We start from the raw sequence: 13,675 nt of genomic DNA on the forward strand, positions 1-13,675 counted from the left end.
GTTTAATAAGAAAATGGAAATTACACAAGTTTACTTGCGCAGGTGAAATTCAAGATCGATAAGGATTGTTTACCTCTACCTGAAACTATTTTCAAACGTGCTATGCAAGAAAACTACAACTCCAAGGGCAAGTTTACGCCAGAGCTCAATTCAAAACAGGCAAGTTGAGATTCTGTATCCTGTGGCTATTAAAGAAAAATCAGCATCACTCATATCATATTTTAAAGCAATTCAGCTATTAAATTTAAGGTTTTGTCATCTTGCTACCCAAATTTTTACTGTTTGAGATGGAGTGCAGGTCCGTAAATTGATGGCATTGTTCCGTCCCATCGATCTACCACCTCAAGAAGCACCTCCTTCCCACTATGCTGAGGATCGGCAGCCCCCACCTCCTGCCCGGTTTGTTGAGGATCGGCAGCCCCCACCTCCTGCTGTTAATTTGGCCCCTCTGGAGGATGCTTATAGAACTGTGGCACATGTTCCACAGTCCCGGTACATTCAACAAGCACCCCCTCCTGGAAATGATCCATATGCACGTTATGCACGGGCACTACCTGGGATCGAAGCTCGATATGTTCCTGCAACTGTTCTGCCTCATTATGATCCATATTATCCGGCACTTTCAAACGATCCTTATTATCCAGTACCTGCACGTGATCCATATCAAGTGGAGACTCTGCGAGCTTACCATCCTGAAAATCCTATTCCACCGGAGCGGTATGTACTTTATTGTTTCTCACTGTTCCCTCCGAATGATCCTTTACATTTGTACTTGGGTAGCAGCAGATTCGGCTGTAACCTTTCTGGGATGAGAATATGTCAGACATTCATCAGACCATTTGATGGCTGGATGTTGTACCAGCTACACATTGTGCATCAAAGTACATGAGATGCATGGCGAATTGTCATTTGTGCCAGTGTGCTCCACATATAGCTGTGGATCTCATGCATCCAGGTGCATTTTGTGGATGGCAATGCATTAGACCATCAAATAGTCTGATAATCATGAGAGTTGACCTGATCCTCACTTTTCATCCCATTCTTATGCACCAAGACTTATCTATTGCCTGATCATACTGATCGTCAAATAAATTTTAAGGCCAAATGAAGGGTTACGGTTATCTTTTAGTACAGCTGGTTCTTGGAAGGCATTAAATTTGCATCATGGTATGTTTGTCAATTAATTATTTATGGCTTTGGATTGTTAGGCTTTCATAGTTTCATTCATATTTTACACTGAGCTGGCTTTAGCATCATTGCTAAAGTGTATGTGACGTCAGTCTTTGGTGGAAATTGTCATATAATCCTATATTATGAGATTCTCTTCCACCTTTTTATCTGATTATGTTAATATATCGGTTTGTTTGTTGGATGATGCTTACAAGCATCTTTTGCATCAGACTCGGTTACAGGGTCATACCTGAGTTGATACCAAGGGATCCACTTCCTCCACCAGCCAGGGACTACCAAACCCTTGGAGGGAGGGAAGCTGAGATGGTTTCCCTTTCAGGTCATGCAGGTGAGCTTTACTACCCTGAGCGTGGTGTCCCTCGTGCTGCTGTAGATGTACCCCCCCAACCAAGCCTTTGGGCATCAAGCTATGAGGATCCAAACCGAGCGTATACTGATAGTCTTCAGAGGCCAGTCGCTAGTAGAGCTAATGTGGCAAACATGCCTGTCTCATCTCTTTATTCATTCGCTGGTGCTTCTACATATCGCTGATTGTTGAGACCATCAGTCTGTATGTTGTTGCTCTGCACTACCAAGCGAATACCTGGGTTTGCATGTTTTGCATGTTGAAGCATTGTATCATTAAGTTTTCTAGCCTTAAACTAAGAACAAACAGTAGCATCATTGTTCTGGTATGAGTAGCTACTCTGGAAGAGCTTTTATCAGTAAAATTCACTTGAATTTATGATAATTTCATGTCTCATTGGATCTTGATGTCTGTTTAGATTCTAACTTTGGCTTCCTCAAGAATGCCTGTGCTGTCAGCTTCGGATACATAAAACTGGTTTTCTTGAAAATTAGTTTGTGCTGTCAGCTTCGGATACATAAAACTGGTTTTCTTGAAAATTAGTTCCTTCAAGTATGCTGACTGATGTTAACTTGGCTTGTTGGTATACTTTCCGTATCTGAGGTCTAGGTCTAGGGTTCGATCGGGGATGGCGGCATTGCCACAATATTTGTCAAATAAGTTATTTAAAAGTGTATATTGGGCGAAACGTTTCCTGCCCCGCAGTCTTTTCAGAATAATGAGTCTTTTAGTCTGTACACAACCTTAAGTATATTTAGTGTCACGTTTCCTGCCCCGCAGTCTTTTCAGAATAATGAGTCTTTTAGTCTGTACACAACCTTAAGTATATTTATTTAGTGTCGTAGGTTAATGAGTTAATGTTGGTTGATGACTCTATAATACGATGTGCATTTGCAGACAATAACAAGAAGAATTTGGGACAAAAAATTTGTGTTTAGGTACTTCATCAGGGAATTTGTCATCTTGAAAGCTTTTAATCATTTCTGTGTCATTGGATCCATCGACCAATCATCTTCTTGTAAAGAACTTTATTGTATGATGTACTCTTTATGTTTGACAGCTTTATTCTCTTGCCAGTTTGCATTCGAACATCTTTTGCAGTGTTATATTTTTTTTGGACTGTTCAATAAATTGTGTTGACATCAACCCTGCAAGTTCTTCAATATATGCTTTTAAGTTTATTAGCGGGGCGTGAAAAGATCGTCGTGGGGGTAACATGGAACCGTAATCTTTGGAGTGGTACCATTGGAATGGTTCCTACTACCTAGAGCCCAGCGTAAGCTCAAATAGATTAGTTCATGGTCAACTTGGAAAAAGTGGCTTGCTATTACCATCCATTACAAGAGAGCAAGACATCAACATGTGAGGGAGTCACTTGATAAGAGTTCTTTACGTGTATCTATTGTTCTGGATAGGTGCCTATGCTTTTTCAGTAAACTATCAACATTTGATTAATTTCTTATTTCCTTCCCATGCAACGGTGAGATTATGCCTATTATTCTTGCCATATACCATCCGTTATAATATAGTGATAACTTTCCTGGCCATATAACATCAGTTATGATATGGTAGTAACCGGATGATGGTTCCAGAGACCATTACTTGGTTATTGTTTACACCATGATGACTACACCATGATAGCTATCATTTGGAGCCATCATTGACGGTCTTGTGACAATTCATGAATTCCGACACGATTCTTCATCTTAACTGAAGGCTTAAAAAGTTTCCAAAACAAAATAAATAAATAAACAAATAAAAGAGGGACGCTTAAAGGGTGAAGGGAATTAAATAGTTGGATAGTCTGGCACGGAAGCAGTGATGCAGAGGTGGAAGAGAAGGTAAGAAGCTTGCGGTCTTTGTAGAACAATTAGGACAAGGAAGATCCCTGGAAACAGAACCAAGGAGGGGGCCAGTGGGAGTGGCGTAGCTCGTGTTTCCTTTTATTCAGGCATGAATGGACCCCACAAGGCAACTACACCACTAATGTGAGCCTTCGCTGGAATTTCCTTGTTAGAAAAACCAACTCCCACTCACTCAAGTGGGTTCGATTCCACGCTGCTTTAGTTGACCTACCAGCTCTCCGAAGAACTGAATGTTTTCTAAGCACCATTAGATTTCAAACTTCAAACTCTCAAGTACAGGTTGGTATGATGGTTTTTGGAGGCCTCTATTACTTCGACTATTCGTGGCCATGCGCATGTGCTTGCCTACGTCTGCATTTGCATGTTCATTGGTGTGATGAATGTCTAAATTAATAACAGTTCTTACATAATAGAGATATAAATATGATGTGGCATTTTTGATATCATCAGTTTGAAACAACATCCTCTATTCAAAATATTTATGCTAGTTCATATTGATAATATTTTGCCTTGTAAATAATAAAATCATTGAATAACATTATAATTTTTGTGATCTTTTTTTCTTTTTATTTGTAAATATGGGAACTCATACAGATATATTTAGTTTCACATCGATTATTCGCTAAAAAGATCTTGGATACTTATGAAGGATCAAAAAATTTAAATATTATCTTCGGACTGTGGATGAGCTTCTGGATTATTGCAAATAGTATTATAATAGATCCGGCCTATAATCTATATGGATTAAAAGAGATTGCATCATAGGTGTTGACCATAGGTCAATTTTTGAAAAGATCTTAGATAAGATTTTGGTTTGTTATAATAAATAGCTAATAAAAACCATTGTAACAATATATATTTCATTTTTTTTAAAAAAAAAAGTCAAGAGATGATGAATATTTCATTTTGATAAAAGATGATTTTTGAAGGTTTAATATTTATATTTGAGTTGTTATATTTATTGAAATCATGTTTAAGGTTCTACTTGAGCATTTTATTCAGAACGAACCAATAGGATTACACCTTAGATGTTAGAGATGGCAACGGATAGGGTTTGGATTGGATATTGTACTACCCATTCTCAAATTCGATCTTAATACCCTATATCCAAATCTTATCCGAGATCCGATCGGATAAGAAAAGAGATATCCATCTCCATATTCAATAGATTCGGAGATACCCACGAGTAATCCATTTTTCCATATCCAACCCATACCCGTCCTATACCCATCCCATATCTAAAAAAATAAATAAATAAAATAATTTTATGTATATTATTAATCAAAATAGAATTATCAATTCAACGTGGAACATAATTTATAAATCCAAATTTATAAAAATCAAATATAGATATATAATTACAATTCAACATATAGAACATATAAACAATCAAAATAATTTTATGCATATTATCAACCAAAACAGAATTATCAAAATAGAATTATAAATATATATATTCGGATATGGATTCAGATATGGATTCGGATATTACCTATACCTGTAGGTTCAGATCAGATAGAAAACAGTACTATCCATACCTTATCCATGATCGTGCTACAGTTTTCGAATTTTATCCGAATTCGATCAAACCCTATTTTTCAGATTTGACTGAATTTGGATAGGATGCATACCCATCGGATCGGATTGATTTTATTATTTTTATTAAATATTTTTATCAAAAAAAAATACATCTTAGACGTTGAATTGCCAGCAAATAGTTTTGGGGCCCTCCTAGATCCGGCTGATTAAATGTTGCTGATAATACCCACCGAAGTAGACTTGGTGGTAATTGGTGAGGGGACCTCCGAAAGTGTGTGGATTAAACGTGCTATTATATCGGACAAAAGATCCTGTCCCACACGTACAAGAAGTCATGTTTGTTTATTTCTTTTCTTCCTGTTTTCCATGAAACGCCTGCAGAGAAACAGGATGGTAGTGCTTGTCGACCTCGACAAGGTTTATATCATAATACTAATATTATATAATAATACTACTAGGGAGATTATAGAAGTTTTGACAGTAGTTCTAGTACAAGTAGAGTTGCTTTAGCCGAACTCTGTTAGCAAGTTATTAGTCTTAGAATCGATTACAACCGACATGATTGAACCGACCAATTAGAGATTGTCACGAAGCCTTTATCCCGATCAACCGGCTCCTATCATGTCACTAGTTCAGAGTTTGCACAAAGATGCCCGAATCTCCCTATTCTAACTGTAACTGATCCACCATGGCAAATAATTTTCATAACCATGAGATACTCAGGAATTGATGCACCAAAGTATCACTCGTATGATATGTTGTGGACACACAAACAATAATCTAAAACGGCCGATTCATATATCCAAAGACTTCACAAGTATTGGTCCTTGCCTATACACGTTCTAAATCGAACTTTTAAGCTCCAAGTTTGGTTCAAAGCTCTCTACCGTAGGTGCTTAAAAGTTTTTATCTTTCTGCCACGTATATAGCATCTCTATTATTTTCTTGAAAGTTATGTACTGAAGCATCAATGGGTCCTCATCGAACACTATCCAGTCAGATAACTTTCTTGTTTGTGGTGTTTCAGGACCAAGACCTTCATTGGAGGAAAGATCCGACCACGATTTTCTTCCCTCAACCAGACACGATTCATCTAGTTGAAACCGCAACTGAATCCCAACAACCATCACCCAGCTTGCTTTGTTCGTGCAACACTTCGTCGAACTCTCCAAGACACTAGCTAGCTCAATGGCCTAGTTAGACCAATTTCCAATGGCAACAATAAATAACACCGGAGAAGACATAAAAACCAAATGTCTACATTTATTATGATCATTCGGACCACTTTGTATAACAGCTATCATCTAGCACCCTTGTTTAAAAATTTATAACTTGAGATAAGTTATGTAAACGATGTCTTTTGGGCCTACGTGGTAGTTTGACATTAAGAAAGATAACGGATTATCCAGGCTTGCTGCACATTGCATCCTGAAATTCGGAACCTTAAAAAAATGCATGATGCATGGTGCATGAATTTAAAAATGCATTATCAATGGTGTCCGAGTGCAATGGAAATATTGTTTTTTCATTGCATAGTGGATATAAACCACACTTGGGAGACAACAATTTAAGATAAAAATATAATAATATGAATGCATAATGTAAAAAATATATAAAAATAAAAATAAGTGACTCTAATTTCAACTATTTGGTTGGAGAAAATCGTCGTGTCTATTCTAATTTCGGATGGGAACGAGAATGTTCTAATCTATGTTCTTTCCTAGCATCCAAGCTCCTTTTTGATTCTGATTATAATTTTATACACGAACCCAACGTATTCTCTTGCAGCTAGAGTCTTACTAGGGGTTGCAATTTTGGCGATGTTTCATAACAATTTATGCTTGCACAGTATTGCTCGTGCACCAGTCTTGCTTTTGGTCAGGTCATTGGCTAAGGTCAATCTTTTGGTGACTTCATTGAAGAACACAACTTGACCTACTCACCATCAGTTACGTCAAGGCTTAACATCACTTATTAAAACCACTTAGCACCGGCCCAAGGAAAATTAGCCTCCTGAACGCGCTTTCCCGTAATCATAATTGTCTCCCTAATCTACCCCCATCTTTTCCACAGCTTCCGAGGAGATTGGGGGGCAAAATAGTAAATACACAACTACAGGATGCCATTATCGGCATGATTAATCCTCTTTTCCTTCCGGCTTCCCCCTCACACTTTATCTACGCGTTTTCCCTCTCGTTTTTCGTCTCTCTCTCTCTCTCTCTCTCTCTCTCACATGCTTGTATCCTCCTCTCCTCGCGTGGCGGTCTCGAGTCCTCCGCTGCCGCCGCCGTCTTCAAACCCTGGACGCCGTTGTTTTCTCTTCTTCGTTCACTTCGATTTCTTCTGATTGATTTCGTGGGATGGGAAATTGCTGCTCCGGCGACGTCCGCGGCGGGCAGCAGGCCGTTGGAGGCGGCGGGATGGGAGGCACCGCTTCTGGTCTGGCCGGAGGGTCCAATAACGCCGACGCCAACGAGGCCATCGGCCGCTTCCTCAAGTCTCGCGGCCTTGGCGGCTTGCACTCCCAGATCGAGGTTCGTCTCCCGATCTGGAGCCTGAGAAACCCTATATTTCTGCTCTCTTTGTATCTGCGATTCTTAGACGAATCGCTGGGATCTTGGTGTGGTGGTAGATAAGATTTGGTAGTCTGGTTAGTGGAGTGAGGTTTAATCGTAGAGACTGTTAATTTCTGGAGAAAGAAATGGTGACTTGAGAGTCATAATCAAGTTCTCCCTGATGATGTTATTCGTAAAAGTTTCAAAATGGTCTGTCTAGATCCTGGTAATGTTGTCTGCAAGTGAAATGTACCGGTGATGCCATGGTCATTCTTTCGATACATAATACCTAATACATAATTGAAGAAAAAAAAAAGATAGTCTTTGATAATTGTATCTCAATAATTTGGAACCCTATCAGATGAAACATGAAAATTCATGTATAGGTGACATTTGAAGTTTTGTAAGTATCATTTTTGGTAATATTAAGAAAGAAACAGCTTTACTTTCCGATGCCATTCTATTTGAATTCACCAGCTGAGTACATAAGCTCTCGCTCCTGAGAGATCATGGCACAGCATTTTGCTTCATAAGAAAATTTGTGCTCTTTGGTTCCAAAGCTGGACTAGTCTCACCTATGCAGTGTTCGTGGTAGTTATCTTTGGGTACTACTTTTTAAATGAGTATAAATCACCATTCCTAAGGTTTGGCATCTACTTGCTAGAAAAATGTTGCAAAAGTTTGTTGTTTTACTAAGGTTTTGCTCAGAATTTGTTTATATTGTGGTCCTTTGTTATCTATGTGTCACCTTCTGAAGTAGGTGCTAGCGATATGAGAGCCTTGGACATGCAAATCTGATTATTTTTCTGTTTAAGATACTGATTGAGCTGATTATGATATTGTGCAACAGCTGTCGCTGTCTGCTTCAAACTTGCATGATCGAGATGTGCTTTCAAAGGTATGTTTACTCTCTAGCACTGAAATTTTGCATATCCTCATTTTTCTCACAATGCATAACTCCTCTATAAGCTAAATCATTGTACCGATTGCTTGGAAGTCAATCTCACAATAACAAAAGTTTGAAATTATTGATCACTTTATACTCTAAACTTACTAATTGATGTTTAGAATACTTGGATGACTTCTTTTCTGGCTTGTATTTGACATATAATGTTGGCTTTGATGTTTCTCTTTTTTCTTTCAACATTTCAGATTGTCTAGCTTTACATATTGATTTCTTGTTTGAGTATATCACAAATTGTTTCAAACATAAATAAAATGGAGGTTGTTGGAAACAAGAAGTTTTTGTTTCTTTTTTATGAGGAAAACCTAGAGAACCAAAGATTTTAGTTAAAACTTTTCTTTTTATTACCTTGCAGAAATTTTATTGAAGAATCATAAGTTTTAATTTTGGGAAAGTTATGTTAAAACTAGGCATCGAACTAGGATGTACATAATCACTCACAGGGCAATTTGGTTTAAGCCATGCCCTAATGCCTAGCATTGGAATTAAATAATTGCTGCATATGAGTTCAACTTGTGATGTTAGTAAATTCGTCTTTGTTTGTAGAGTGATCCCATGGCTGTTGTTTATGCAAAAAGGAGAGATGGACAACTTGAAGAGATTGGTCGCACCGAAGTAGTATTAAATTCATTGAATCCTGTGTGGATTGCAAAGATTACTGTTAATTACCTATTTGAGGTTGTTCAGCCCTTGGTGTAAGCTTCACTAATTTTTCATATGCAGTTCAATGTAGTTTTCTTAATTCCACGTTTTTTTTTTTTATTTTTTTATTTTATGTATCTACTTGTCGAATCTATTTCCTTCCTTAAAGACTCCAAACGGATAACTTTTGTTGCAGGTTCCAGGTATATGATATTGACTCACAGTTCCATAATGTACCAGAGAAGGTATAAATATTTTTCTTTGCTGCACAAGCATTGCCTTGGTGTTCTCTTGCTAAAATATGTTACTCATTCCAATGAACCATTCAAGTGAAAAAGTTGACTAATTGATCTTGGATTTTGTCATTATATGTGCAATGGCTTAGTTCAAGCATGTTAAGTATGGGAAATATTTATATGATACTTTTGTTGCCTATGCCAAGCTCTTCAGCAGATGTCCTATTGTTTTCCGATATAATTTTGTGCTCTTTTTTTTTTCTCCTCCAAATGGTTAAAGAGGCAAAACTACTTGATGATATGATACAAAAGCAATTGCAGAGGAAAAGTTAGTCACTCTCCTTTTTAATCTGATATTTATGATCCCTGCATAGAGTAAAATCCTTCTAGCTCCTTCACCAAGGTGGTCTTGAGAGCTACCATGCTAATGGTGTTTCTGCACATCAAGTATTTCTAAATGATAGCTTCCCATTGTACTTCAAGATACTTGCTGATGTGAAAGGGGAAGTATTCACACAACATACTGAGTCATGTTTCTTGGCCCCCTCCATAAGTAAATCATATTTTCATATTGAGAAAAATACTCAGTTCTTAGAGCCCGCACTTCATCAGAATCTACTGTTGTCCACCTAGAAAACTTCCTGATATCGAAGTCTTCTCTTTAGTCATAACTATGACATATGCGAGATTGACTTCTATTGCTTGAAAAGTTACCATCAAAATAAAATCTAAAAACCATTTGTTAGTGACATGAAAAGAAGGCCACCTTCATTTGGTTTCTACATCAATACACATAATCACATTTCTACACCAAACCAATTGACACCAGTAGTCTAAATTGACAGGGAATGGGTCAGCAATGTATATCAAGCTTGAAACATTTTTGTTGACCAAATTGGAAAAGACCTAGGTCCACCTTGAAATGAAATAATTGGTCAATACTAACAGAGCGGCTAATTAAAATTATGTAATGATTTTAATAGCTTATTATCTGTGCTCTTATCTAGAATATAACCTATATTAAGCATTACATAAGTAAAAGCAAACAAGAGTGTCCTCTCAGAAAAACAAGAGATTTGCCCTATGAGCTTCACATCTGCAGGTGTCCTTGTCAACCTAGAAGCTCTGTTCCTTAGACACTTAAGTTTTCCGGAATTATAAACAATCCTAGCAATAGGAGATGGCACCACATAACTCTTCTTGACACTTTATAAAAGGGGTGTCTTGGTCAGGTTAGCCGAAATTGTTGACACTTGATGACTGTTTGGAGTGTTCTATTAGAAACACCTTATTCTGAATGATGACACTTGGATTCTCAACTATTTTACTACTAAATCATATTATTCTAAAGTGTTTAGGTTCCTTAATTGAAATGTAACACAACTCACCTTCTTCTTCTTCTCTTCCAATGCTATTTTTAGGGAAGTGTCTAATATCTAGATTTTTGGGTGTTAAGCTGCCGGGCACTTGGAGTCATATGAGCATCTTTATAACATTGCCAGGCAGATGGTTCAGCATCTTCTCCTCAGGAGCCCTTGGGGCACTTCATTTAGAAGCATATATGATGCCGCAATTTTTGGCACAAGAAATTATAGATCAAATATAATAATGCAACCCAAGCTTAATTCATCTGATTAAATTTTCACTTTGTATCAAATCATAAGAAAAGAGAACAGAAGAGGATGGGAGTGGGTTTGGCAAGAAGAGAACAAGAAAAGAAAAGGAAATAGGGTTTCCTAACCTATTTTTTTGTTGGAGGCTTTGTGCTGATAGGCTAGGTTTAATAGCAAAGTTTGAGGACAAGAAAGTGTGGATCTTAGAGCTTTAGCCCATGTTTTAAAATGTGATGCATACTGCTGTTATGCGTGTGCCTATGCACATACTGTCCCCTGACTGCATGGCATTGCTGTTATACCATATATGGCCTAAGAAGGCAGTTCAGTTAGCATTACGGGCTTGCATATATGGCCTGCTTAGTATTGTAGGGTTGCATACATGAGCCTGCTTAGCATTCTGGGGTTACATATGCAGCCTACTCTTAGCAGGATCTATGCACATAAAGTTGGTTTAACCTGATGATTAGATCTGATGTGGTTCTTTGGTGGGCCTAATACATGTATTAATAGTGTTAAAATATTGATTACATCATCATTATTGCTACTAGGTATTTTGTACTAAGCAGTAAAAACTTGGTATTCTTATTAATAATGTTATTATCCATTCAAAGAAGATTGCTATTATTATTACTGTTATTATTGTATTTAGTGTCTTATGTTTACTTTATATAGCTAAAAAATAATAACCATATGTGCAGGTGCACATGCTGTCTGCATAATGCATATGCACTTTGCAGTCCCTTTACAACCCGCATACCACAAACGATCCATGGTTTCATCATATAGAAATAAAGGAAATTCAGAAGCTCTGGCTTGTATATTTAAAGCCATACATGAAGGAAAGAAGTAATTCTAAGCCAATCTCTGTTCATAGACTTCCCTTGAGTAATTGATATGGTGGTATTATTCCCCTGATAAATAATTCGAAAGAATAGGAACTGTAGCTTACAATATATTATGCCACGTGTTGGCATACTCCAATAATAGTTCATGTTCACATGTTTTATGTTCTTGCTATACATTTTGGGAAACCGGAGATCAACTTTTTAAGCTATGCCACATTTTACACGAGAACATTTCGGTAAATTGTCACATGTCATTCTATTTTAACAATTATAGCCTGAACTTGCAAGAAATTGTGTCCTTTGCATGCGACGATAAGTGATGAATCTTGCTAGTTCTGATGGAACAATTTGAATTCTGAACAAAAACTATTATTCGAATCAAAATGATCCTTGATATTTATTCCAAAAATTTGTATAACAAATTTGTGCTGTGCTTGTTAGACTCTTATAGTTTTGACTTCCCAAAACTCAATATGTCTGCATGTTGGCATCTACAACATCTTCAACATCTGGACTTTCTTCAAAACTTGACTCCAAAAGAAACTACTTAACCCAATTCTGGCGAATAAAACATTGAGTCTCTGTTTTGCTTTTGACGCAGTGAAATGTTTAGTGAACCTAAGTTTGAAAAAACTTGTTTCTGTTCTTGCAAGCCAAGACAAACCAAGTAGCAGGTTGTTCAAGCTTGACCCCTCAAAATTCTGACCTGAGCTTATATCAAGCTTGGCTCGAGCCAAGGTTAACATAAGTTGTTCATGCACTGTTCCCATAACCTCTGAGCGGAGGTTTTATTTTAGCAAGCCAGTTGTTTTTAGGCTTAGCTTGTTTTTGTCCTGAGATCTAAAATCTGTTTGAGCCCAGCTCATTTTCTAGCTTAGCTAAGCCCAAAGGAGATGTTATTGACATGATTCCGTGCTGCTCTTAAACAGCTTGGTTTGTTGATGGATTACTAACTCTGCTCATGCCTGCTATTCCCATCTTTGCAATTGGACACTTCAACCTAAAATCCTTGAATCTTGTCTCTGTCTGTACTAATTCACTAAATGTATTACGCGCCCATATTTAAGTGCAAGTAATTATGCGAGCAATATAACCTTTTTTTCAAATGGATACACAATAGAACATTTTGAAAGCTTTCACTCTGTGCAGATGCTTAAACTAGAGGAGCAACAATTTCTTGGAGAAGCTAGCTGCCTTCTGTCTGAGGTATGCTGTATGCTTATATACAATTTTGGCTGGTATAATTCATGAGAAAAAATCACTTATTGGGATGAGTTGATTGGCTCTTGTGGTCTGCTATACATTCAAATTTTTGAGTCATCAAGATAAATTAAAAACTTTACTCTTTTTACCTTTGGTTTTGCTGCAAGGATAGTGAGTGCTGTACCAGCCAAGGATGGTATCTATAATAAGAAACATGGCTGTATGGTGGCTGTACAGTGAAGAATAAAAACATATATAAGCAAGATGAAATAAGAAGTGTATAAAAAAATCTAGATGACCGAATATATCAATTTTTCAGATTATTACTGGTTATTGTCAAGCGAATTACAATTGCATTTTCAATTTCTAATACCAAGAAATTTAAGGTAGAAAATTAGATTTCCTACACTAAAGGGTACAAATATTGTGAAATTGAAAAATATATATATATATATCTGCATTAGTTAATCCAAACCTGATGCTTGTGAAATTTAGATTTCTCACACTAGAAGCGTACAGTTGTTGTGAAAATGGGGGAAAAGAATCTGCATTGGTTTAATTCTAACTCCTAAGTAGATGCATGTCTGGTTATATGTAATTTGAATAAAATTTCTTTAGAGATTGTCTCTGTATTTAAAAATATTAATTTTTTATTTTAGAGATTGTTTCTGTA

The 13,675-nt window shown here is 37.0% G+C and overlaps 1 protein-coding gene across 1 annotated transcript in view; it reads left to right on the plus strand.

Annotated features, from left to right (window-relative positions):
• LOC105051134 (protein BONZAI 1) overlaps nt 1–13,675 on the plus strand; it is a 74,135-nt gene that overhangs the window by 54,182 nt on the left and 6,278 nt on the right. The window contains exons 4-11 of the mRNA XM_073243042.1: nt 43–159; nt 299–717; nt 1,386–1,719; nt 7,293–7,475; nt 8,347–8,394; nt 9,007–9,155; nt 9,299–9,347; nt 12,949–13,005. Of these exons, the coding sequence (XP_073099143.1) occupies nt 43–159; nt 299–717; nt 1,386–1,719; nt 7,293–7,475; nt 8,347–8,394; nt 9,007–9,155; nt 9,299–9,347; nt 12,949–13,005 (1,356 nt within the window). The remainder of the gene's footprint in view (nt 1–42; nt 160–298; nt 718–1,385; nt 1,720–7,292; nt 7,476–8,346; nt 8,395–9,006; nt 9,156–9,298; nt 9,348–12,948; nt 13,006–13,675) is intronic.

Source organism: Elaeis guineensis, chromosome 9 (genome assembly GCF_000442705.2).
Source record: "Elaeis guineensis isolate ETL-2024a chromosome 9, EG11, whole genome shotgun sequence".
Lineage (NCBI taxonomy): Eukaryota > Viridiplantae > Streptophyta > Magnoliopsida > Arecales > Arecaceae > Elaeis > Elaeis guineensis.